The sequence below is a fragment of the Vespula pensylvanica genome, chromosome 6, assembly GCF_014466175.1.
Source record: "Vespula pensylvanica isolate Volc-1 chromosome 6, ASM1446617v1, whole genome shotgun sequence".
Lineage (NCBI taxonomy): Eukaryota > Metazoa > Arthropoda > Insecta > Hymenoptera > Vespidae > Vespula > Vespula pensylvanica.
In genome coordinates this window covers 4,649,139-4,676,002 of record NC_057690.1, presented here as the reverse complement: position 1 = coordinate 4,676,002, position 26,864 = coordinate 4,649,139, and the positions used below count along the sequence as shown (strand labels likewise).

The 26,864-nt window shown below is 31.9% G+C and overlaps 5 protein-coding genes across 12 annotated transcripts; 3 read left to right on the top strand and 2 right to left on the bottom strand.

Annotated features, from left to right (window-relative positions):
• The first annotated feature begins 382 nt into the window (after nt 1–382).
• LOC122630194 (general transcription factor IIH subunit 4) lies at nt 383–2,676 on the top strand. 3 transcript variants are annotated; one of them, XM_043814446.1, is made up of 6 exons: nt 394–1,153; nt 1,220–1,550; nt 1,627–1,800; nt 1,869–1,955; nt 2,060–2,275; nt 2,371–2,676. In XM_043814446.1, exons 1-6 carry the CDS (start codon nt 640–642, stop codon nt 2,450–2,452), a joined length of 1,404 nt encoding a protein of 467 aa, XP_043670381.1. In that variant the 5' UTR covers nt 394–639; the 3' UTR covers nt 2,453–2,676. The 3 variants fall into 3 exon arrangements, with proteins under 3 accessions (XP_043670383.1, XP_043670382.1, XP_043670381.1); XM_043814448.1 differs by lacking the exon at nt 2,371–2,676 and having other exon boundaries at nt 383–1,153; nt 2,073–2,205; XM_043814447.1 differs by lacking the exon at nt 2,371–2,676 and having other exon boundaries at nt 384–1,153; nt 2,070–2,205.
• LOC122630198 (cyclin-C) lies at nt 1,825–4,510 on the bottom strand. Of its 3 annotated transcripts, XR_006327431.1 has the most exons (7): nt 4,305–4,510; nt 4,169–4,231; nt 4,001–4,107; nt 3,709–3,915; nt 3,382–3,633; nt 2,911–3,287; nt 1,825–2,281 (listed from the first exon to the last, which is right to left on the bottom strand). XR_006327431.1 is itself a non-coding variant. In XM_043814461.1 (6 exons), the coding sequence occupies exons 2-6, from the start codon at nt 4,198–4,200 to the stop codon at nt 3,085–3,087; spliced, it is 801 nt and encodes a 266-aa protein (XP_043670396.1). In that variant the 5' UTR covers nt 4,201–4,231; nt 4,288–4,510; the 3' UTR covers nt 2,808–3,084. The 3 variants fall into 3 exon arrangements, 2 of the variants coding, with proteins under 2 accessions (XP_043670396.1, XP_043670395.1); XM_043814461.1 differs by lacking the exon at nt 1,825–2,281 and having other exon boundaries at nt 2,808–3,287; nt 4,288–4,510; XM_043814460.1 differs by lacking the exon at nt 1,825–2,281 and having other exon boundaries at nt 2,808–3,287.
• A 748-nt stretch (nt 4,511–5,258) lies between these two features.
• LOC122630200 (adrenodoxin-like protein 1, mitochondrial) lies at nt 5,259–6,301 on the top strand. Its single transcript, XM_043814462.1, has 4 exons — nt 5,259–5,454; nt 5,577–5,628; nt 5,739–5,986; nt 6,067–6,301. The coding sequence occupies exons 1-4, from the start codon at nt 5,346–5,348 to the stop codon at nt 6,168–6,170; spliced, it is 513 nt and encodes a 170-aa protein (XP_043670397.1). The 5' UTR covers nt 5,259–5,345; the 3' UTR covers nt 6,171–6,301.
• Nucleotides 6,302–6,359: 58 nt separating this feature from the next.
• LOC122630195 (sprouty-related, EVH1 domain-containing protein 3) lies at nt 6,360–15,255 on the bottom strand. 4 transcript variants are annotated; one of them, XM_043814451.1, is made up of 7 exons: nt 15,098–15,253; nt 14,693–14,980; nt 12,781–13,099; nt 12,536–12,704; nt 12,025–12,086; nt 11,410–11,960; nt 6,360–11,276 (listed from the first exon to the last, which is right to left on the bottom strand). In XM_043814451.1, the coding sequence occupies exons 2-7, from the start codon at nt 14,710–14,712 to the stop codon at nt 11,120–11,122; spliced, it is 1,278 nt and encodes a 425-aa protein (XP_043670386.1). In that variant the 5' UTR covers nt 14,713–14,980; nt 15,098–15,253; the 3' UTR covers nt 6,360–11,119. The 4 variants fall into 4 exon arrangements, with proteins under 4 accessions (XP_043670386.1, XP_043670384.1, XP_043670387.1 ...); XM_043814449.1 differs by having other exon boundaries at nt 14,693–15,255; XM_043814452.1 differs by having other exon boundaries at nt 12,025–12,050; nt 14,693–15,255.
• Nucleotides 15,256–16,861: 1,606 nt separating this feature from the next.
• On the top strand, nt 16,862–23,776 carry LOC122630229. The gene is made up of 9 exons (XM_043814515.1): nt 16,862–17,576; nt 17,756–18,348; nt 18,454–18,783; nt 18,857–18,922; nt 18,987–19,539; nt 19,632–19,893; nt 19,961–20,149; nt 20,240–20,963; nt 21,114–23,776. Exons 1-9 carry the CDS (start codon nt 17,420–17,422, stop codon nt 22,083–22,085), a joined length of 3,846 nt encoding a protein of 1,281 aa, XP_043670450.1. The 5' UTR covers nt 16,862–17,419; the 3' UTR covers nt 22,086–23,776.
• The last annotated feature ends 3,088 nt before the right edge of the window (nt 23,777–26,864 follow it).

The following is a 26,864-nucleotide window of genomic DNA, read 5'->3' as shown; positions in this document are numbered from 1 at the left end:
GAAAACGCTCGTTATTACTCGTTGCGCTTGTTACAACAATTCCACATTACACGATGCGCTCTACGAGGGAAACCGAAAGAGTGTTTCCTAGAGAGTAAAGAGTAGAGATCACGCAATGTTTTCTATCGTTGTCGAGCGCCACCTGGCACTTGAAAATACAACTAAATTCTCCCCACTACCGAAGACAGCGAAATTTGTATCATTAAATTAATCGGTTCTATTTGAATTCTAATAATTTTATTAATTCACGAATTACACACAATTTTCATTCCGACAAATACTTTCTTACTTTTAATTTAATAGAAGAACCCGAAATTGAAAAAACAGTCTCATTTTTTATCGTTTTTATGATTTGCATAAGTTGTTCTTCGCACGAGTATTCCTTCGCAATAATGTTTCATACTCTATGGATAACGCTCTGTTATAGAAACACGAATGTAAGAATAACCAAGTATAAAGAAAGGTATTGATATATATGATTATAATAATTAAAAAACTCTGATGTATATTTTGTTTGATGTAACAAATGCAAAGTGAAAAAAATTTAATGTCGTACCTTCGTGTAACTTCGTCATAATTCGTTTTCCCAGTGTATTTACACGATAAAGATACAATAAAATTCGTTAATGCTGCAATATAATGTCAAACGCGATAAGTGGAAAGAATTTGTTACGTCCTACCGGATTACAATGCAAAAATCTACACGAATATTTAAAGTCACGTCCTCCAGAAGTATTAAGTAAATTATATCATAATCCGCCTATATGTTTGGCTGTGTTTCGTGAACTGCCTGTGATAGCAAAACACTATATCATGAGATTATTATTCGTCGAACAGGCAGTTCCACAGGCAGTAATTGCTTCTTGGTGTTCTAAACTTTACCTTGAAGATCATCAGAAAGTAGTTGTAATTTTAAAAGAATTAAATATATGGAGAGAAACATCTTTACCTGGAGGATTACCAGGTTGGATTGTTCATGCCTCTTTCAAAAAAAATTTGAAAATTGTTCTATTGGGAGGTGGTAAACCATGGACAATGTCGAATCAATTAGAAACTGATAGTAAACCTAGAGACGTAGCATTTTTAGATGCATATGCATTAGAAAGATGGGAATGTGTTTTACATTATATGGTTGGTTCTCAGCAACAAGAAGGTAAATTAATTTAATTATTGAATAAGTTATATTAATGACAAATTAGATCTAAATAATTAATTTTAGGTATCTCGGCTGATGCTGTGAGAATACTTTTACACGCCGGTTTAATGAAACGAGACGAAGCTGATGGAAGTCCAGTTATTACACAAGCAGGTTTTCAATTCTTATTGTTAGATACTGCATCACAAGTATGGTATTTTATTCTCCAATATTTAGATACGATAGAAGCAAGAGGGCTTAATTTAGTTGAGTGCCTTACATTTCTATTTCAATTAAATTTTTCAACACTTGGTAAAGATTATAGTACTGAAGGCATGTCGGAAGGTTTATTAACATTTCTACAACATCTAAGAGAGTTTGGACTTGTTTATCAACGTAAACGAAAAGCTGGAAGGTTATTGAGTTTAATTTGGTTTTAACTATTTTTTTCTACATACTGATCTTTTAATTATTCCTTTTTCTCTTATTAGATTTTACCCTACGCGTTTAGCATTAAACATAGCTACTGGACAAAATAAACCATTAGCTAAGGAAAGTGGAAAAGAAGGATATATAGTAGTTGAAACTAATTACAGAGTATATGCTTATACTAATTCAAATTTGCAAGTTGCTTTGCTTGGATTATTTTGTGAAATGTTATATAGGTAGGTCTAAAAGTTTCCATATGATTATAAAAATTATGTTTTTATTATTACTAAGTGACAACTTACAGATTCCCAAACTTAGTGGTTTCAATATTAACAAGAGATTCAGTAAGGCAAGCTTTGAAAAGTGGAATTACTGCAGCACAGATCATAGGGTATGTAATTATAATTTATTCGATTTTATGTTCTTATTAATAATTTCAAACTAGATACTTACAATTACACAGTAAAGTTAATTTACGTTCTGCTATATTAACAGTTATTTACAGCAGCATGCACATAATAAAATGTTAGAGGCAGGCCCACCTACATTGCCTCCAACTATTGTGGATCAAATTAAATTATGGGAAAACGAAAGAAATAGATTTTTGTTTAGTGAAGGAGTCCTATATAGTCAATTTCTTTCTCAAACTGATTTTGAAGTGCTTAGGAATCATGCACTTTCTACAGGTGTTCTGATCTGGCAAAATGACAGGTATAACTGCAAAAATAAAAAGTTATTTTGACTTTTTGATATTAATAGAGATAGAGTATTCTTTTATCATTAAGTATTTTTTATTTTTTATACAGAAAACGAACAATGGTGGTAACAAAAGCGGGCCATGATGATGTGAAAAAGTTTTGGAAAAGATATTCAAAAGGTTCCTCTTAAAAAATTAATATAAAATAACATTAATGGAAACGAATTAAAAGCTGAAGTGTTACGAACGTTTCGCATTTTCATTAGGTTCCTTTGATAAAGATCTCTTTTTCACATAAACTTAATGTACAAATATAATATAGGTATTAATATATTTCTTAGAATCAACAATGAAAATACAAAAGATATACGATGTAACTCTAAGATTTTTATTCAGTAAAAACATTTACAAATAATACTGCGTAAAATATCTTAAAATAACAAAACTGAGTTGTACATAATTACTGAATTTTATTTCTGCATTTTTACAGTAAATGAATTTTGTCATATTAAAAAAAAAAAAAAAAAGAAAGAAAGAAAAAAAATGTAATTTCCATTATATATGACGTCTGTGATCAATAAGATTTTACGTTTTATTTTTTGCCCCTTGTATTTATTTTATAATGATTGTAATTAGACTGCATGCTTACCAATACACCAATTGTGATAGTGATAGATTCGAACTTCGTACCACACATTGTGTACATTTTCATATAAAAACGGTATTTAATGTCAAGGTTATCAATCCTTCACAGAAATACTTAGTCAGTATGTATCACTGTTTAGCATCAATCCCAAATATTCGATGCTGAAGAAACTAGATGTCAGCGCTGTGGTGCTGCTTTTGGTTTAGGCATTTTAGACAATAGCCCTTGTATTTCCTTTTTTTCATCATACGTTTTCCATAATTCATATAAATTTATGATATAACGAGCTATTTCTTGAATTTTTTCCATGTCTGCATTTAATTCTGCAAACCATGATTTGAGATCTTTTTGTAATATTACACATGCAATCTGCAGACATCCTACAATAAATTAATTTTGTTTAAAAATTAGTTCAACTTGTAAAAACTCATTACTGCGATATATGTAATACTTAGCAGTTAATATAGTTCTTACCAATGGCTATTTGATATGGTGGATAAAGAAGACACACATCTGTACGTAAACTATCATTAATAATACGCCAAGCTAATGTTAATAGTTGATCATCTGGCCCTACATCTTGAATAAGAATTAAAAGAGGTCTGTACGGTTGATATACGATTAAACAACAATCTAAATGCTCCAAAAGATAAAATTCACATTCAAGAATATGATTTGTACGATACGGAAATTCTTGAGAGTATGCATAATTAAATTTGTTTTTCACTAGAAAAAAAGCGGTAAATAAAAGATATTTTTACTTTACATTAATTATAAATATATATCCTTTTTTATACATACCTACTGTTTGGCAAGTTGTTATTAACCTTGTGTTAGAAATAACTCCAAACTCTTCAACCTTTGAAGCTAAAAAGACGGATGTTGGGGCTAATAATAAAGGATCGATACATTTTAAACTATTGCGAGCATAGAATCTTTTAAAATATACTGTTGCTGTTGCAATTACTTGTTGTCTTAATTTTAATTGTTCACCTAACACTTGAATAACTGAAACAAGAGATATATACGTACGTTCAAAGGATTTCTTAATATAATTCGTATAACATAAAAATTTATATTACAGTAAACTTACGGTTAGAAAAAAAGATAAAAAGCTTTTGATATTCTTCTTCTGTTAAAATAGACAAATCATGTTGTCGTTCGCGCACTAAATCTTGTTTATCAAGTAACCACTGTTGACTACAAAATAAAATAAGTTGTTTAACAATTGGTTATTTAATTTATTATGTCTATAACTTACTGGTGAGAGCTCTGCCAAAAATTTCCTGCCATTCTTCGATTTTTGATCACAATATTTTAATTACTAGAAGTAAACAATCGTCAATGTATCAATTTCTAAAAGATTCAAATTTTACTTACTTATACGTTATATTTACATTTATGCATATTATTACGAAGAAAGAAATATAATCTTCTTATTTCCAAAACAAATTACCAATATAACTCAAATTTGATTAAACAATATTTTTATTTCACATGAAGTGATTATTAATGATTACATCTATGTACATGATAAGACCTTTCGCACGAGGCATGTACGACTTCAACGACAGATATGGACAAACTGTGAACTACAAGCCAAACGAGGAACACTATCGCCACCATGCGGCTAATATATCAATCTATAAATCTGGGTAGGTTATATATCTCTCTCTCCCTCTCTCTCTCACACACCCTCTCTCTCTCTCTACCTCCCTCTCTCTCACTCCCTCCCTCTCTCTTTCTCGCATATAACGATTAGCCGATACCAAAGAAATATACTTTATCAATAATTGATGGAAGTGATTGATGATAAACGCGTTAAAATAAATCACTTTAGTCATTTTTTATAAAAATCTATAATAAATCAATTATCACCAGCAAATATAAAACATCTAAACCATTTTACAATTAAACAAGAAGCAATCCAAATAACCTGTAATTGATATAATAATTAATAATTTTATATAATCACAAAGAGACAAACAAAAAAAATGCTTATTCAAGATCAACACACACGCATACATAACAATATTATTGTAGGTACAATAGTAAACATATTCGTAATAATATTCTGTTACTAACACACAACGTCATATAATTTATCAGAAATATTATAAAAAAATATTTCTCCAAGTAATAACTTAAGGAACATATAATAATTTGAGGAACATAAAAAAAATTATGTATACTACATTTGCGGTATCTTACGAGATCCCGCTTCCTTTAGAAATCATATTTTAATTTTCTTGAATCAGAGAATTATTTAAAGAATTTAACAAATTAATTATTCTTCTATGTAATACATAATCAGCGGTTAAAATAGTGAAGTATCGAGTTTCGCATCTTTCGACCTTGATAACCATTGGATAGAAAGCTCTTTGCTATTTCTATGTACAATTAAAGGTTAGATATCACAATTATTGTAAAACTACGTAATGACGTTTATATTACGACCCTTAATATTAAAAAGTACGTTGAAAAAGACACTTTTATCAATTAATTATTTCAATGAAATGAGAAATTCATTGGTGCATACATCGAAATGTAAGTTTTACTCAAGTATTTACAACTCTCAGGTGGCGTCATTGAAAATTCTTGGTATTAGCGCGAAAATCGTATATATACATATATATTGCTAAAATAAAAAATTATATTCGTCTTTACAGCGTTATTACATGGAGAATACGAAATGCAGGATCCAAAAACAGAAGCCGATATGTAGGTAAACCTAACCTTTCACGTTAAAAACTTATATCCAAAGTACAAACTAATGATAAATTGTAATAAACATTTATATTTTTTTATATACTTGTTATTTTATACTCCAGAGTAAATATTACATTTGTGGACAAAACAGGGAAAAAAATACCAGTGAAAGGTAAAATAGGGGATAATGTACTTTATTTAGCGCACAGATATGGAATAGAAATGGAAGGAGCATGCGAAGCTTCTCTTGCTTGTACTACATGTCATGTGTATGTACATTATGATTATTTAAATAAACTTCCACAAGCAGAGGAACAAGAAGAGGATTTATTAGATTTAGCACCTTTTTTAAAAGAAAATTCTAGATTAGGTATAATCTTCATATATTTGATAGAAATTATGTTCATTTATCATTGTTGTTTTAAATTACAGTTTCCTGTTTCATTTTAGGTTGTCAAATAATATTAACTAAGGAATTAGATGGTATAGTATTGGAATTACCTAAAGCAACTAGAAACTTTTATGTTGATGGTCATACTCCAGCTCCACATTAAAATAGATATCGTGTATAAATATTTTTAATTAATTAATTTATATATTTTAGCAAATGAATATGCTGACAAATATTCATAAATTGTATAAAGAATAGTTATATTATTTAAATAAATGTTAATTTTCATAAATTAATACATTGTAATGTATTTAATAATACTGTATGTAAGATGGTTTATATTTACCTAATGTTTCATTGTGATACAATATATTTTATTTTTTATACAGCTGGATTATGATACATATTTCTTTAATTACAATGATACAAGATTTAAACATTTATGGTACAATGAATCTGTGAATTAAAATCTTACTCGTTGATCTTGCAGCATTTACATTGTGAGTGAGAGTCTCGTAGAACAAGTTTTTACAAACTAATCTCACATCACTCGAGTGCTGCCACAAACGTTTAACACTTGTTTTACTTTTGGCAGGCACTTTTGCGAATTATCCCAGTTTGAGAATTTTTATAATAGCTTTGTGTGTATTTATATGTGCATATCCGTTTAAACTTATTTATTTGTGTGAATTTTTGCACATACCACTTTTGCCCACACGCACGTACGCACACGCGCACACATGCATGCATCCGTATATTCCTCTATTTGTATTAATGATTATTATCACCAATATATTTATCATTCTTGTACAAATTATATTATTTATATTTTCTTCCGATTAATTGATCACTATGATACGATACTTTTAAGATGTGCTTCAATTACGTTAAACACTCATACTAAATCATTGAGAAAATTTAAACAGGATATTTTTCAGGCACACTTCATTTGTCAATCTGTAAAAACCGTAATACACATTATCCTCATTTGGTATAGATCATCACAACAAACTTACAGAAAAAGTAACTTTTGTACTTTTCTATAACCAAACGATTGGTATTAATACATACCACAAGATTGGTATTATACAAATGATATCTATAGTAGAAATTACAATGGAATAATATGAAATCAATATGTTTTATAAGAATAAATTGAGTAATTGCATATTAAGAAATACTTGCAATTATTGTTGATAAGTAAATTTTTAATTAAAAAAAAATATCGAAGCTCAAGAGATTACATTTAGCTTAAGTAATATACGTACTACCAAATGTAACTTACAGTTTTGTAAAATTGAGGATAATTTTATTATGCATATGTATCTATAAATAGTATATCTAGCGCGCGAGTGTGTATTATTGTAAATGAAACGTAATTTTTTATCGGATAGCAAGTATTCATAAAAAAAGATATCTTAAATTTTTTTTAATCAAGACTGAAAAATACTATAAAACAAAACAAAAAAAAAACAATCGTATTCGTAACCTAGTTTATGATTTTGCATGTATTAATATATGATAAATAAGAAATCGTAACATAACATAAACAATTATTATATTAATGAAAATAAAAATGAAATATATATATACATTTTTAAATATACTTTAGAAATCTTTGTACTTTAAATTTAGGTTAAATGAAAATTTATGAAATATTCGCAATTAATGTACAGAAGTCATTCATCGTAATTAGATCAATATCCTTTGATTTTTTTTCTCTCTCTTTTTTTTTTTTTTTTTTTTTTTTTTTAATTACAAACATCGTGTTGCTTTATAAATAGAATTAAAACTCGTTAATTTCTATTCAAAATAAGCATTTGTGAAAACCTCAAAATTACTGCATTTATTTAGGAACCAATTTTCTAATATGTTCTCTCTCTCTCTCTGCATTATATTATTATTTATATGTATGCTATTTTAAAATGTAGTCAAGTATAATTATTAAGTAAATTATTTAAAGATAGATATTCTAAAATATAATTAAAAATTTACTGCATTCAGACGGGCGTAACGGAACACATCAATAAAATATTTACTATAGATGGATGGATGTTTAAATCAGTATTCATAAATATGAACTACCATGGAAAAAGGCTAGCCATCATATGACATATAACATTTAGATACTTCAATAAAAACTTTCAAATAAAACAAGTATGTATGTACAATAATATATATATATATATATATATACATACTTTTTGAATTTAAGAATAATAAATTTTCATTTTTGGAGGAAAATACAAATAGTTGTTTTGTATAAACTTTTGATACTTATTTTTTTATGGCATATGAGAAGCAATGCATAAACATTACTATATTAATAGACTAGAAATATTGGACATAACAAAGTATTAATTATTTAAATAAGCATAGACGTGTACTATTCTTAAAATACATTCTTTGTCACTTTGTACAATTCTAAAATATATCATGCATTGCTGTTATTAAAGTTTGCAGAACAATCACATGCTTGTAGTTTAATTATATAACAAATAACATATTTCTCATAAATTGTTTCTACATATACATATGTATTGTTAGCAATTTTGTAGCAACCATTTCTTAAAAATAATATTGTAAATATTTTACAATATCAATAAGCTGATCATGAAGAACTATCTAGCACAACATTTTGAAGCTTTGGTTTAAAAAATATTTTACAATCTCTATATATACAATAATTCTCTTTATACATAGAGATGAATGTCAAGGTGATTTACATAATATAATAAACAAATATAAGAATCTTTGCAATGTTAAATTTGTGCTTAGCTGTCAAGTATAATAATATGATCTATATTATGGCACTATTTATCTAAGAGTATCATGATTAAATGGCAAATCAATTTTTATAAATATTTAATCAGATCTGTAGATATTTCTTCAACATGTCTTTTAAATATATATATGTATGTATACATATATATATATACATATATATATCTATCTACATATATAGATATATACATGTACGTATATATATACACACACACACACAGGATGTTCCAATTTTTTCCGCCAAACTGCACCAATACGTTTTACATAGGAATAAGAAAAAAAAATGTTGTATAAACATAGACTTACAAATGTTTTGTTACAAAGTTATAAGAAAAATGAAATGAAATGAGTAGTAAACACAAATTTTATAATGAATAAAGATCGTCGTTATGTTTATTACTTAACAAGGTCGAAATAATAAGTATCTTTTGTCATCGATATATCTTCTATTATTATTAGATTTGTACGACTTTATGTTAAAATTCTATGGTTCTTTTTATATGTAAAAATACGCAGATACGATTTACATCGACGGCTACTATAATGAATAATAGTAAACACAATAGATCGCTTTTACGCAACACTATATTAATAATAATTTAATTATTGTTATAACTTTTTAACAAAGCATTTGTAAGTCTATATTTATATAAAATTTTTTCTTATTTTTACTCGTAAAACATACGGCACAGTTTGACGGAAAAAGCGTGAAACAAAAAGCCTGTATATATATTTTTCTAACATAGTTAGATATGAAAGATCATGATAATAATTATTGCTTAAGCTAGCTGCTTCTTATTTTATATAAGATAAAGTAAATTGGATCTACTTAAAAAACTGATAGTACTAATATGAAGCAGATCATAAATATATTTACAAACTTTCAATAAAACTGATCTGCAAGTAAGGAAGAATTTATCATTTTTTATAAATACTTTAAATGTACAATATTACTGCATTGATGCATATAATATACGAATAAATATCATCAAAAGAGAGCATAAGCATTAGAGAGAGCATTAAAATAAAATAGTTTATTATCGTTAATAAGAATAAGTAAAAATTAAAATGAAAATTATAAAATACTTTAAGTGCCATGAACAGTATTAAGAATCAGATCATTATTTAATTAGTAATGTTATATTTTAATCTTCTTTAATATGTCATTACTCTTTATTAAATAATATTTAGACAAATTCAATTAATGATTATAAATCTTTTCTTTACATCAGGCACTGGTCACAAATATTTGTATTTGTTTTATGAAGAAGTTGTATTCGTTAAATAATAGCTACTGTTTGCATCTTATGAGATGCAGCCAGCTTTTGTCAATCTATTTTTATCGATAAAATACATAAAAATACACATAATATGTTCTAAAATATCACAAAATTTGTACAATATAGGCACCCATAAAATGGTTTGCAACTTAGAAGATTATTCAATCACCTTGACAATAATTTTTTTATTTTTTAGGAAATTAATTATTCAAGTGACTGTAGCAGCAACATAGGATACATGCAAATATTGCAATGCTTTCCATCATATATTTTAACGAGATAATTTTCAACGGCTAATAAATGATAAATTCAGAGCAATTTTACGATATCTCGATTAACTTTACATTTTCAATTTACTCTTGTTTCCCCGCTTTATTACACGCTAATAAGGGCTAGAAAATTAGCAAATACTGGCTTCAACTTGTTTAGTATAATCAGAACTTATGAATAGAACACATTCTTACACTTTCATTCTGACAATCGCAGCAATGCTCGATTCCAGTGTGGACATTGTGCTGCTATACACACATTACATGAGGCAGAGAATATTTCAAACTGGGAATAAAAAGTTTTTGCGACGTTTCACAGCTGCACTCTCATAATTTACACTTCTCATAATTTACACTTCTCATAATTTACACTCTCATAATGTACAACGCATAGTTGCTCAGTCCAATTGCTGCTATCCAAAGACCAATTTGTGGAAGTGTAAATACTATCTTACTTCCATCTTTCAATCGTTTAATATACAGTTGTGACTAAACAATTCATACTGCTAATAAAGTATACAAAATGTACGGAATATACACAGTGTGAAGGCTAAATGCAACATCTTGTGCTGGTATCATTTTCTTTGTCAGTTAAATTCTCACAGATGATGTTGGTGAATCAGTGCATGTACTGGAAACTGTCTGCCCCTTTGATACCTCTGACAACGTCCCATACTCAGATCGTAACATTCATACACATTAGCGACTGCACTACGCGATGATGAAAACTTGGTTGACTCAACTGAGTATGGAGCAGAGGCATCAAAGGGATCCTCCAGTTATTCTGTAGGATGATGACGACCTCCACACATTCCGCACGACATTCCACACCAATGAACAGCTCTGAGTGGTGGATAAATCCATAAGCAAGGAACGATCAATGATAATAGTGCCAGACCAATCCATCTTCTCCCACATCCTTCTTCTGTACTACAACTACAAAATTATATATTAGTTAAATTTTAAGTAATCATGTCGTACTTCAAATTAGTATCGTAAAATTTTCATACAATATAAAAAATCATCCAATATACGATATTACGGAATGGCCATAAATATCTAAACTTACCTACAAGGATTTTGGGCAAAGTCACCTTCAGCATCGCTCATACAATGATACAGCATACACTGAGCACATGATAAACAAGAAATTGTTGCTATTCCACGTCTAATAGGATCAGGAGCATACTCGCAAGATCCTCTAGGATTGTGCTGCTCAGAATATAATTCTTGGCAATGTTTACATCGTAACCGAACATTACGTTTAATAGTATTTTTTGAAGGTTGAGACACTATAATGTCGGGTTTTTTCAAAGAACTTCCAGTATTGTGCCTGTCTAATCTATCACTTTTATGATCATCGACGATGGGATATAAATATTCATGATTAACTGTTGTGAGATGCACATAGGAGTAATTATCAGATCCAATATCTGCAGTTGATGTTAAAGGATGTTGAGATAGTGGTACTTTGTTGGTAGATCCACCGATGTAATGAATCGGTTTGTATGAATCAAGAAGATCTGAACACTGGGAATGGTAATTAGGTACACGAACTATTCCACGAGATGTATCGGAAGATGGACGTGGATCTAAAGGATCCACAGGTAGATTTAAGGTCTGTAAAATTAGAAAAATATTAATTGAGTTTGAAGTGCTTATTTTAAAATATTTTAGTTCTTACCATAAAAACATCTTCATCACCACCATCTGCAGAATTGGCGCATAATGTAGATTCCGCAAGTCCTGTAATATTAATAACAAAATTCTAATAAATTTAATTATCTAACAATTGTACAGCAAACAATGATAAACTACATATTTTTTGTACAGCTTACCAGGTGTACAATCCATATAAAAATGCAGCAAAATAACGAGCGCAACAAAATTAATAATTAATGATATATCACTATTTACTCTATATTTATTATTACAGATTTACTACTCAAGATAACAGAACAATAGGCTTTTATACTGAATAATAATGCTCTTAATAATAATTATTTGTTTATATATATATTTTGTTTATGTATAAATAAATAATTGTTTTTTTTTTTAAATCTTTAAGAGAAGGAAATCACTTTATAATACTAAAAAACACATTTTAAACACAAAGCATAAAAAGTAAGACAGTACCTGTAGTATAATTAACATGCTTTAAAATTTAAATTATTAATATATATTATAAATCTTACCTTCCAATAATTCTTCCACTGCAGTACGTACGCCTTTATCAAATGCTCTTGCATCTGCTGCTGTTTGAAATGTCAATCCAAATTTTTTCTCTCCTGTCCGCCAATGGTGAAAAGTTGGCATTACCTTGTTATATTCAAAATCCTTTTTGATAGTACAACTAAGAACAACCTAAAAAAGTAAAGTAATAGTATGATAATAAAGCACTTAACATTATAATTTACTATTAAATTACAAAGCATATTACCGATTGATCGGTGATACGTTTTCCATAGATAAGATATTCATGTTTTCTTTTTGTCGCACTAGGTGGAGAAGTACTAGATCCATGACCCTGTGCATTGACAGTTGTACTCGAAAGAGAATTGGTGGTTGAAGTTGTAGTGGTAACATTCGAAGTAGAGATGCTTGTACCATTGGTATTATTAGACTGAAGTCCACCCACTGAAGTTGCTCTACGTCTGACCGAAACATTTGCTAATCCACCACCGCTTAGAGGAACCCATCCACCAGAACTGTCATCTCTTGTCATTACTTGGGCACGAACCCTCACTAAGTAGTTACCACTAAAAAACAATGATCAAAGATTAGTTTGAAAGAATTTATTGCTATGTATATATGCAAGGTATTTGCTAATAAATGAGGACTTAAAAATAAAACAAATAATTTATATAAATATATATCCAATATGATCTTTTTTCCAAATTATAGACAGTTTTATTTATCAATAGGATTAAAATAGTTAAGATTATAAAAAGTGCTCAAAATGACTACCTTTAACTAGAATACAAGTTTCATAGATCTTGTCACAGATTGCTTGATTTTTTCAAATTCATTCTAAGTAGCGTGAAAAATTACTGGCAACCCTACTCAACGCTTTGTTCAAAGTATCTTGACATTGTCAATGGATGAATTTTAGATGCCTCCCAAGTAATAATGAAGTGGATTCAAATATGAAGAACAAGCTAACCAGAAAATAGAACTTAGACAGCCTGCTACCTAACATACTGCTGCGTTAATAACACTAACATACAATACAAATACTCTACCTTCGCCAAGCATAAGATAAGAACTATACCACTTATGACACAAGAAACACGTGTCTACGTTTATAGATTAGCAAGACCTTAAGTCTCTTAAATTTTGTAGATAAACAATAAACTGATTTCAAGTATTCTATAACTCAGAAACTAGGTAATATTGAACATATGTTTATATAAACTTTTTTCTTATTTTTTGTACTAAATCCACCATTGTAATACTTATTAAGAAATAGCCTATACATGACAAGAAAAATTGTACCGTGAAAAAAAATATCGGCGAGTCGTATGCAAAATTTGTCGAACGTAATTGAAAATATTTTACATGCGAAACGACATAACGTATCAATCGATAAGATTATTAAAATTCGAAAAAACGTCCTTCCGAAAGAGAAAAGATTAAGGGAAGAGGGATCATTTCAATTTAAATGTATTTGATGTGATCACCGGTAAAATATTCAAAGAATCGTCAGTAACACAGCTACATAGCAGATGTTACACGCTGACATCGATTCAATGAATGAACAGTCAGCCATGCACGAACACACCGGATGAGACATCACACGTACGTAGAAAGGAGACATACGAAGATACATTTACATGTGTAAATTCGTAGGAGGAGCGTCGAAAAGATAACGTGAGAGATTCCCGAAAGAGGGGGAACTTAACGGTCGTGAAAAAGTCGCACAATACGTATAAAAAAAAGTGCAAGGGGGGATACTATGGAAAGCGACACAGGAAAGAGAGAGAAAGATGTATATGTATATATATATATATATATGTATAGAGAAAGAGAGAGAGAGAGAGAGAGAGAGAGAGAGAGAGAGCAAGAGAGAGCAAGAGAGAAAGAAAGGATGAACGAAAGAAAGAAAGAGAAAGAAGAGTGAACGTCTCTTGGACGATGTGTACGAAGTGCATACCACTTAAAACATGGTGGGGACGCACGGTCTCGTAAAAAGCGTAGTAACGTAACGAATGTTTCATCTTTCCGTGCGGAACCATCGTCATACGTAAAGTGGTACGGTGGCATTAAAGAGAAAGAGCAAGTGAGAAGAGAAAGGGAGAGAGAGAAAGAGAAAGAGAAAGAAAGAAAGAGAGAGAAAGAGAAAGATTACTTACTCCTCCGACGCCTCTGTCATGATTCGAGCAGTCGAAGCCTTTACTCAATGCCCACTTTTTCCCACACTTCACCATTTTCGTTGCATTGAAAAGACATTCGGTCGCGATTCTGTTTGTGGAGCTTTTTTAGGCTAGTGCCAAGCACAGGAAGCGCCCCAGACCTCCTCCCTCTCGCAGTCCCCGTAGAGTTCATCCCCACGCCTGACCTCAGACGACGAACAGTCCACGCCTGCTCCCTTTCGCATCCTCGATCGCGCATTTCATTTTAAAGCCAAATCCATCTCCAACCTGTTCTCCGACGATCGTCGTAAATAGGATGAGAAAGGAAATACACTAACATTATATATACGTATACGTATATATGTTAAAATGTATATGTGTATGTATCTATATATATGTATCTACGTAAATGTGGATGACCGAAAGGAAGGAAGGACGACGAAGACGATCCCCGACGAACGATCGTCGCTTACAAACGTGAATTTCCTCTCGACCGCAACGTGACACTTGCGAGGAATATGTGTACTAGTCGAATAGAGTCGAGACAAGCGAACAGCCGTACACCGCCACCGCCACCGCCACCACCACCACCACCACCGCCACCCGCCGCCACAGCCGCCACCACCGTCGCCGTCACCGCCACCTCGTATACACGCGCACGCACACTCCTTTGCCCTACAGATGCAATTGACTATATAGTGGATATATCGACTCTTACGGTGGAAGCCACCGGTCTCTGCGCAACAGGATTCATTCATCGATGTTCGCTACACTCTAGACAAGGAGAGAGAGAGAGAGAGAGAGAGAGAGAGAGAGAGAGAGAGAGAGAGAGGAGAGGGAGAGAGAGAGAGAGAGAGACTTGTGTTCCGCGATTAAAGCGCACACCAACGAACTGCCCTCTTCTCACACTCTCGATTACCGTCTATGGCCTGATCGTTATATCCTTCCTTATGTTTCACTTTCCTCTTCCTTTATATGTCTATATTCGCTTTTCGTTTCAGAAGACAAGAAATGTACCCATCCGTGATATCGTCGTTGTAGAGCTACATTATGTCTTTTTCTTGCACGAGAAATACGAAACGGTTAGTTTTTCAAGGACAGAAAATTATCGTTCGATCGTACGAATATACGTATTTGTTTGAATGATTTAGATGACTTAGAAATAATGTAGATGTTTTAACGATTGCACCGATGGAATCTTCGTATGATTTTTAGAATTTCAACTGTAATAATATCGACTTTGTTTTATTAGATTTTTTTTTTTTTGTATTCATCGCTGTTCGTAGTTTTAAATTGTCGCTATATGTCGAGTTCAAATTTTCTTTTGGTTATTCTCGGAAATTGTTACTTTTATTCGAACGTAGAAAACTATGATTATATACATTCGTTATGTTTTAATTATTCATTTAATTAAGACCACGTAATCGAGAATCGCAGATTAAGAAACAACTTCATTCCAATCTAATAAACGCGGGCAAGTGGACGCCATTTTATTTCTATTTCGTCATTGTTAAATTTTCTGTCTTCTCATTGGTTGTTTGGTAGGATGTATGAAATAAATATTTTTTAGCATATTTGCTGTTGTTCTTCGATATCGTGACGATTTTACTTGCATTAATCGAATGGAATATCATAATTAGACAGTAGTATATTATTCGTTATTTTTTATCGATTCACATGCAAGTGCATGTTAGCCTTTATACGCATATTACTTATGATTGGATGGTTTGATACCAATCTAAAATGTATCTGACCTATCAACGTGCATCGTTAATAAGATATATATCTAATTATATCATATCGTATCTATAAATGGACAACTAAGTATATATACAAACATAAATCGTTGTTTTTTTATCGAAAAGGATTCCAATATTTTCATATGCAATTACTTTTTACGAATGCATGTCCAATGGAAAGGAATATTATTTTGTATGAAATATGTTCTTATAAAACGATTACGGACATTAACACTTGTTATTGATATACAATTCATAAGATTTATTAAAATATATTGAAGTTATTTCTATATTTGAAATAATATAATATTCAAATTCATGGAATGTATTATCCCAAATAATATCGTGTATTATGATCGATTAAATATAAATCATTGTTTTAATAGAAGTAGAAACATACTCGTGTCAGCTTTTAATAAGTTTTATATGATATTTTTATGAGTCGTGCCGGCCATTGCGCGGTCGTGTTTTGGTCCTAGAAAGATGGCTGACTCTTGTTTTCACGATTCTTCGTATGATATACGGTAGTTTGAAATACATTACGAAAGTTAATATACTGTGCATTGAATAATTTCATTTATTCAACAATACGATTGTGTTATATTTACGGACTGAATTTTTTGCCCCTTGTATTCTTCAGGTTTACGTCAATTGCGACGTTTTAAGCGTGTCGGTCTTGCAAGCTTTAATTTTATAGTTTGTAAATGATTTTTAATGTTTCATCGACTGTGTAAATGAAGGAAAAGTGAAACTGAAGAACGTTGCCTAATTGAAAAAATGAATTGTGATTTAATAATCAATTTTATTCTTGGTTGTATTCGCTGTTGATCTGTTAGTAATAGTATTTGGTTAGGTTGGTGTGCTAGGTAAGCGACTTACTTATGATACCTGAACGTTTTATCTCGTGTTCCTTTCGGTGGTTCACGTTAAAAAACGCTATGGAATTAAATCTTTGAACTATCAAACGAGTTGATGATTCGTCAACAAAATGGCAACAAGTGATTTTGATGTGGAGCTCTTTGAGCGAAGACTTCATACATTGAAGGATTCACAAGAATCTATACAAGGTCTTTCAGCATGGTGTCTTGAAAGACGACAACATCATAAGAAGATTGTTGCTACTTGGCTACAAGTTTTAAAGAAGGGTAAGTTAGATATTACGTTAAAAATTTACGATTATATGTAGATATTAAATTTTAAATTATATTGCAAGCATTTGTATACTTGTTATATTCAGACATATACGTCTCTTTAAACTATGAAACATTGATATTTATACAAATATTGACACTAAGTAATTAATAACGTGATTTTTATGTGATAGTAAAAGTGGAGCATCGTCTTACGCTTTTTTACTTGGCTAATGATGTAATTCAATACTCCAAGAGAAAAAACTTTGAATTTGTGGAATCTTGGGGTACTACGTTACAACGTGCTACCACAATGGTCAGGGATGAAAAAGTCAAACACCGTATATTGCGGATATTTAAGATATGGGATCAGAGACAAGTATATGATGAGGAGTTTCTTGCTGATTTATCTGGTTTAATATCAGCTGCTCCAAAGAAAAAAGTAGAACCACAACCTGCTGCACCACCAGAAGAATTTCAAGCTGCATTGTTGATTTCGACTATGAGATCATGTGCAACTTTAGAACAGGCAACAGATGCTAGGTTACGTGACTTAAGAGATAGTAATATAGACATAGAAAATGCAGAAGAGCTTTGTGCATCTTTAAAAGATCGAAGACGCGTTGAAGATGCTGAAAAAGAAGTTGATTTGGCAGTAAGAAATGTTGAAAATTATGTACGTGCATTGGAGGCTGAAATTAGAGAAAGAACTCAGGTTCTTGAATTGCTTGAACAAGCAGATCAGTTTTATGAAACTCAACGGGGTGAAGTTAAAATAGTTACAAATGCAAGTACATTTTATCAATAGATAAACGTTCTGTTTAGTGCATAAAATAGAAAAACAATTTAAAATATTTTTTATTTAGCCATTAATCGATATCTTTACACATAGGCATATCGCAACTTTGGTAGTCGAGTGAAAAACTTGAAAAAGAAATTGGACGAATTATTACCAACATTGGTCTCTCCTATTCCGTCACCTGATGTGAATGCTCCATCTCCAAGTCCTGATAGTGACATAGAGCTACCGGGGGATGAAAATCAAGCTACAAATCAGTCTGCAATTATAGAAGTAGCACCTCCATCTATTTATGGTTCATACACTCATGATTATGATCCTGTCCCTGTTCCTGCACCAGAGTTGACACAGGGACATGAATCTGGAGACTTTACTAATAATTTCTCATCGTTTATGGGAGGGAATGTAGATTTTGGTAATATGGTGAGATATAGTTTTCTCATATGGTTATGCTCTTATGTATTTACAAATGATTATACATTGTATGTTTTCGTAGAGAAATTTATTTAATGAAAGATCTACAACACCTACTATGATGACACAATATAGCGATTCCTTAGAGGTAAGTTATAACTTATTGATACATAGTATATCTATCAGTATTTAAATTTATTTAATTCTATTAGCCAAAGCCAATAGAAGTGATCAATATGAGGCCATCCAAAAGTGAAAACAATGAAGATTTCAATATATCTAGTTTTTTGAAAACTGTCCTTCCTTCATCAGAGGGAACACAAGATCCTGGTGGTATACCAGGTCTAGGTTTAGATATTTCTGATCCTCAAGTGGGATCTCCCCAGCGTCCTAATTATAGAAATTCACCTGCATTAGGGCAGCTTCCTGTGACTCCTACACTTTCACGAATGATGAGTGCTCAGGGTTCATCTCTCGGCACTTTGAATAATTGTCCAATGAACCACAGCACTCCTATTTCCGTTCGTAACTTACCTACCGAATCACACACTCCTTCTCCATATTCCAGTCAAAATAGTCAAAGTAATATCACTGTGCCGTTTGATGGTTCTACTAACGCGAATGTAGTAAATCCTTTACCTCCCCCACCTCTCCCACCACCTATTTTTCTCGACGACGAAAACTGCTACAATAAGCTGCCACCTAAATTTCCTACATGGACTTCTTCAACTGAAGTCAAAGAACCAGCGAAATGGGAAGAAAAGGGTATGGGCAATTTAAAAAAGAAACCAAATTCATTTTTTGTTGTAATTAGAATTACTATAAAGAATACAGTATAGTGTGTTACGTATCTCCAGGTAAAAATAGTATGAATCCATCTTGGCCTGGTGAAAACGATGAGAAAAATAAAACTTCGTGGATAGATGGTGCTAATGACAGATGGGAATCTAGTAACGACTCTGTTTGGCCTAACAATATAAGGGGGAAAAGTGAAATTCTTTCGGAGACTCCAGAATCACCACCAATGTACGAAAAAACTGGTTTCACTGATCCTGTTGAGTACAATGATTCGCAACCTCAAGAGCCTCTACTTAGTAGTGCAGGAGATGTAGATCATAGGTAGTGTATTAACTATTTCTATTTTCTTATGAAATCATGGATATATCTTTTATTACTGTATATATAGGGTGATTCCAATACCATTAACATCTGAGAATCAATTACCATACAGCCTGATAAAGGCAGCAGATGTTGATCATCGTAATTTGATAAGTCTCACGGGAAGTCCTGCAAATCATAATACCATTAATGATACCAGCATGAATGTATTGCCAAATAACAATACCTTATGGTCCGCAAGTGATCAGGATTATCGGTGAGAATTTATTACGTAATTGTTATATTTATTTTATATAAATCTTTATGCTCGAATACATAATATACTTTATATTTTGTCGTAATCTAGGCAACACATGCAGCCTGGTGATATAGTGGAGAGCGTTGATATGGAGATGTCGGATGACGAAGCGGATAATAAACCGAAGGGAAGAATATTAGTCGATGTTCAATCTCAAGATCGTGATATGAGAACAATGAATCCAACACCGTCTGGACAGACTCAACATTTAGATATGGACATGCGTATGATTCCATTACCTTCCTCTCAAATATCGGTACCTCGAGCTCAAATGCTGCAAGAGGTTCATGTTATTCATTCTGGACCACCTCCACCACCGCCACCACCGCAGTTTCATCAACCTCAAAACAACTTTCATCAAACTCAAGCAGACTTTCATCATAACGCTCCAGTGGACTTTCATCCGAATCAACCAAATTTCCATCAAAATCGACCACCTCCGACCTTCCTTCAAAATCAGCAAGAATTTCTTCCAGGGCAACAAGGTTTTCACGAGGTTCACCAACCGGCTCAGCAAGAATTTGAGTATCATGACAATCAACATAACATTAGATCGAATCAAGATTTCCACGGAGAATCACAATTGCGCAACAGGTATCAACCAACGGACCATCAACATCGCGATGCTCCGACTTTTCATAGAAATGAAAGGAGTGGCCGCGGTGGTCGAGGGTTTCCAAGGAATCGACGAGAAAGATATTCCGATGATCATAATCATAAGCAGCGTACTCCCACAGGTATCCGAAAATCGAGGTCACAGGAACAACAGCAACAGCAGCAACAACCGCCACAACCACAACCACAGCAACCACTACAACTGCAACAATCTCAACAACAGCAGCCGCAACAACTGCCGCAACAACTGCCGCAACAACTGCCGCAACAACTGCCGCAGCAACAGCAACAACAACAGCAACAACACTCGTCACCAGAAATTCTTCCAAATAGTCGTCCTTTGTTATTACAACCACCTGAAACGGTCGTTATTCTTGATGACGAAGGCATGCCTATAGCTATGCCTGATTTTGAACAAGGTGAGACACCAGCGAGTATGCAAATTCTTCAAAATTCATCGCAGGAGAAAATCTGTCCATTGTCGATCGAAGATCACAGAACGCAGCAGGACGTATCGAGTTCACGTAACTCCGAACATAGCTCTTCCGGTTATCCTGCTGGATTAGATCACTCATTGGTGAACGAGGAATTGATCAAAGTTGACTCCGACAATAGTCAGGAAGAATTACCTCAAGAATCTGCAATTTTGTTGGAAGAAACAAAGAATCCTCGCGATGAGCAATACGCCTCCGTGTCGGAATATACGGAACATGTAAATTCAGAATCTAGTCTGACGGAGAAACGGATTGGCGATAACAATTCCTCATTGGAAAACCAAGCTCAGGAAGATTTCACGGACACGCCTCAGCTCTCTGAGCAATTGGAGGTTTTAATCGGATCTAACGCAACGTCCTCGAATGATCTGAAGAGACCGTCGACGAATGGTGATTTTGATGAGCAACAGGACGATGTGATTTGTAACAAAAGAATCCTTTTATCGAACGGTCCGCAACAAGCGATTATTGCAGATACCGTTTCAAACGATCCCGGATTGTGCATTACATCGACAGACGTTCATCCTATTATAGGATACGAGTACGATGTGCACAGTAACAGTCTGAACTTTCGACCTCGAATTGGAGGACCAGCGATCTTCTCACCTTGGAGAAACGGTCCTCCTCGCGGTAGGAGTGGTTTTCGAGGTGGCCCTAGAGTACCCTGGATAGACAGAGCTCTACGTGGACTGTCTTCCGGGACTTTTGTTCCGAGAGGACCGAAAAGGGGTGGACAGTTTCGGGGAGGTGGTTTTCGTGGTAGGGGGAGAAGTGGTAACTGGTAAATGAAAACAAAGGAAGATCTTATTATTGAAAACATTAGAATTTAATCAGCGAGATCGATCGACATCATACATCAGCACTTTAATGATATTCTGTGTGTGTATATATATGTGTGTGTGTGTATATATATATATATACATATATATATATACATATATATATACATATATATATTTATATATATATATATATATATATATATATATATATATTTTATAATATGTATTATCAATAATTATGTTGGAATACATTCATTCATGCAAATGGAGGTAACAAAAGAAATACGTAAGGTGATACAGATATCTTTTCAGGGGTATTATATGTGTGATTAATTCACTTAACATATACATATATATATATATACACATATATAAAGCAAATAACGTATATACATATATACATGTGTGTGCGTGCGTGCGTGAGTGTTCTGTTTGTATGTAGATACATATTATATATTATAAATACGCATTATATATCTACATACACGCATACATACATTTTGTTAAAATTTGGCGACATCATCGTAGGCGGCTCTTGTATAATTTTACAGGTAGCGATTAAAAGGCAAAAAAAGGGCAGGTACGAATCTTTCTTCGATCGCCGTACTTTGTTGGCCTCTTTGATGATAAGCGTGTATCATTATACGAATATTATACTATAAGGAAGACTTGTGTTTATGTTTAAATTCTTACAACTAAAAGATATCGTTCACGTTGACTCGTACAAGCCTTGCAACTTAACGATACTTTCTGCCCATATTTTACCATTTTTCTCTCCATCACTCTTTCTACTTTATCGGGATAAGTTTCTATAGAAAGTATGAAACACTGAAAAAATATATGGTGTAATGCGTTACACTTTTATCCTATCGTCAAAGTGCGCTCCATGAGTCATCGTGATTTCGTAATGTCAACGTCTATATCGCGAAATAATAGCCTGATTCTTCTTCTCCTTTTTTCTTGCCTGTTCACTTTCCCTGCAGCTTCATCGAGATCTTATTATAAAAACAGGCGTGTCAAGGAAACCTCAAAAAAAAAAAAAAAAAAAAAAAAAAAAAAAAGAAAAAAAAAAGAAAAAAAAAAAGAAAAAAAAATGTATTAATAAAATCCAGTGTTTATGTTGTGGTTCACTTGGTACATTTTCCCTATTTTTTCCAAGTTGTGTCGAATAGATAAATGTTGATAAATTAATTGTACGTGACAATTAACGATGATGAAATATTAAACACAAAGCATGTAAAGAGAAGCGTGTTTGCTCAGTGATCCATCGATGACCACAACAGTGATAGAAAAGCGAATTTCTGTCGATTCAAAAAGAAACAAACAAACAAAAAAAAAAGAAAAGAAAAAAAAGGAAATACGTCAAATTAATTTTCTCTTAATAATTATCCTAACTCGTTACTCGCTTTTGTTCTTTTTTGTGAATATATATGCGTATGCAATAACACGTATACGAATTTTATTTATCATAAAGAAAAACAGAAAGAAAAGAGATAAAAGAAGCAAATTCGCTTGTTTGATTTGCCGAACTCTCCGATAGAAGATTTTTTTAAGCACTTTCATTTTTTATTAGTATAATAAACATACGTAAGAACGTTCGACACTTTATTTCCGTATTATGATGTATAGAAGACGAACAAGGAAAAAACAAAAAAAAAAAAAGATATGAGGCGTTTTTATCACATCATATAAAACTATATAGTCACAAAGTGTTTGTACCTAAGGGTCACTTATATTTTTTAAGTTGTTTTTCCGTTGATGTACGGAAGAAAAAAGAAAAATGTATGATTGAAAGGGAGGATAAAACAAGAAAATACAAAAGAAAAAAAGTAAAGATAATGAATGATATATCGACGAATTATAAATAATAATAATAATAATAATAATAATAATAATAATAATATTAATATTAATAGTAATATTCGACGTCCGTCCCACGAGGAGAAATCTTTTTATTATTTTTATGATAATCCTAGCTCGGTTTCTCATAAAGAACACGAGCGAGTATTCGGAGAGAATCGATTGGTTGAAATAAAACTCCCGCCATCATTCTCAACGCGACGTTTATTTATCATTGAATATCATTTTCTGTTTGCGAAGAATCTTTGCGATTGTATCAACAAAACATTATTTCGAAAAGTTTTCGCTCTTAAAGAAACTATTTTTTCTACGGATCAAAAAATAGATTGTAAATTCCTTCGAGTTTTATAGTTTTATTATTATTATTTTTTTTTTTTTTTTTCATTTAGTACCGTGTAAAATAAATGAGGAGACGTTCGGTATTGGAATAATCTGTGATATACGTATTAACGAGTAATATTAATGAAAAAAAAAAAGGGAGAGAAAGAGAAAAAGAGAACAAAGTCGATCGCATCTCTTTCCTTTGTCTTTTTCCTGTCTCTCTCTCTCTTTTTCTCTCTCTCTTTTCTGTCTGTCTTTCTCCTTCTCTTTCTTTTTCTTCATCTCTTCGTCTCTCTTTCTCTATCCCCACCGAAAGAAGTTTTTTTCGAGCGAATTTAAAAAAAGAAAAGAAATAATTTCGAATTTTACGCACGTGAGAGTGCCTGGCGACGGGATTGACCGTAAAAATTTCGAAAGCACGTGCACACACAAATATGCACACGTGTATATATGTGTATATATGTATACGTACAAATATATAAATATATGTCGTTATCACGAGTGGTTGGTTACATCGTGTAACATAAAGGATCCTGCGTTTTGCGAACGACTACGTTCGTTTCACGTTCAACAAATTGTAAATTATAAAAATAATTACATATATGATAAAATGAAAATGCGTATATTTCTACGTCTAGAATAATATATATATAATGTATATATATATATATAAATATATATATATATTATATATTATATATTATATGTATTATTATATATATTATAAATATAATAACATATGTAGAAATGCGTACACACGTACATATATAATTATATTCGAAGAAGCACACATACGTATATGTGCGCGCGTGCGCATTAAAAGAAACTTAGAGCGGAGTATATACGTACACATACAAAACACATACTCGTACAAAGAGAAACACATATACATATACTCAAGTATATAAGAGAAACGTATAAAGTTCAGTGTTAGGTTTATTATGCAGAAGCATACTATATGTGCATACCAGAAGTTCTTTTATCATGCGCTATCTAAGTGCGATAATACGAAGCAGCTTCTCGCTTATTAATGCAAATCAATATTTTCTCTCTCCCTGTATATATACATACAAAAATCATTTCTCTCCTATTTTCGTCCTTCTTCTTTTTCTTCTTTCTCCTTCTCTTCCATTCGCGTTAACAGATTGCCCGATTTCGTTGTGTTGTTGTTGTTGTGTCGTTCTTATACGCACGAGTGTGTAAGGAAAGGAAAAATTCCCGACGATGAAATTGAAAGTGATTTTGCGTCGTTACGAAAACGACGCGTGTCACAAGAGAACGTGACGGGTGTATGGCACGTCGTCTGCATCCTCATTCCGTAAATTGCTCGTAAAAGTAGACTAGAAAGAATGAATAAATGAATTTATAATAATAATAAAAGAAAATACGAGAGATCAACGCAAACGAATCGTGCAATTTTTGTTTTCGTTGAATTTCTTTTTAAAGAATCCCGAGATTATTGACATTTTCTAATTGTCTAGGATGAACGATAGAGTTATTGACAATTTTAATGTGATATTCGTACAATAAAAAGTATACGTATCTTTATTTAAAAGTAAAAGAAAAAAAGGAAAGTAAGGACTTTGATTATTTTTAACAATTGTTTTTATGGTAGTCAGATATAGTTGATATTAGATCTTCAGCTAAGATTTACCATTTTATCTTATATAACGAATCTTATAATTATTAAATTAAATAAATTCCATAGAGACGTTGATATAAGAAAATGTGCATTGAAGAGTCTACATTTCTCTTATCATAAATGAAAAATATCGTTGTCAAATCATTGTGTCCTGCATATAACTCTACTGTTTACCTCAGTAAAAAGAAAAAGAAAGGAAGAGAAGTGGGTAAAACCGGGAAACTTTAGTTAGAATACTTACGTATAAAGGAACAAAGAAGCGAGATGATCGAGTATGATAATAAAATAAAATGATATGCTCCACATTAACGAGGTCGTTGTTTCTTCCGTAATAATTCCGTGATCCGATAATTATAATTATTATTATCATCATTATTATTGTTAATCATATAAGACTCAACGATGATTTTACTCGTGCTTTCTCAGGCACGGTAAAACGTTCTCGCGATATTTTATGCGAAATAACACGCTCCATTAATTACTTAATCGCGAAAGCGGTAACGCCGTTTTAATAATAAGAAAGCGAGTGATCTCTTCTTAACGGGAGCCTCTCAAAGAGAAAATTTTTCTCAAAGAAAATCAAATTGTATCCTTTGTAGTAACCGTAACCGACCATTCGCATAGATAGACTCGGAAGCTTTTTTTTTTTTATATACTTTTCATTTTTACGAGCATTTTACAACGTTCTCGACGCAATTTACCTCGTATATTCCGTTTCGATTATCCTCTTTTGTTTTAATAAAGAATTTTTTTTCTTTCTTTTTTTTCTTCATTCACCCATAAGAGAAAGTTTTTGAGGTTATTCTTATCTTTATTTTTCGCAACCCCTTTGATCGATGGAATTAAAGGAAATTGAAGATGGAACAGAGAGTATCGAATTAGGGGAATAAATGAACAGTAATGACAGAAAAAGAGAGAGAGACAGAGAGAGAGAGAGAGAGAGAGAGAGAGAGAGAGAG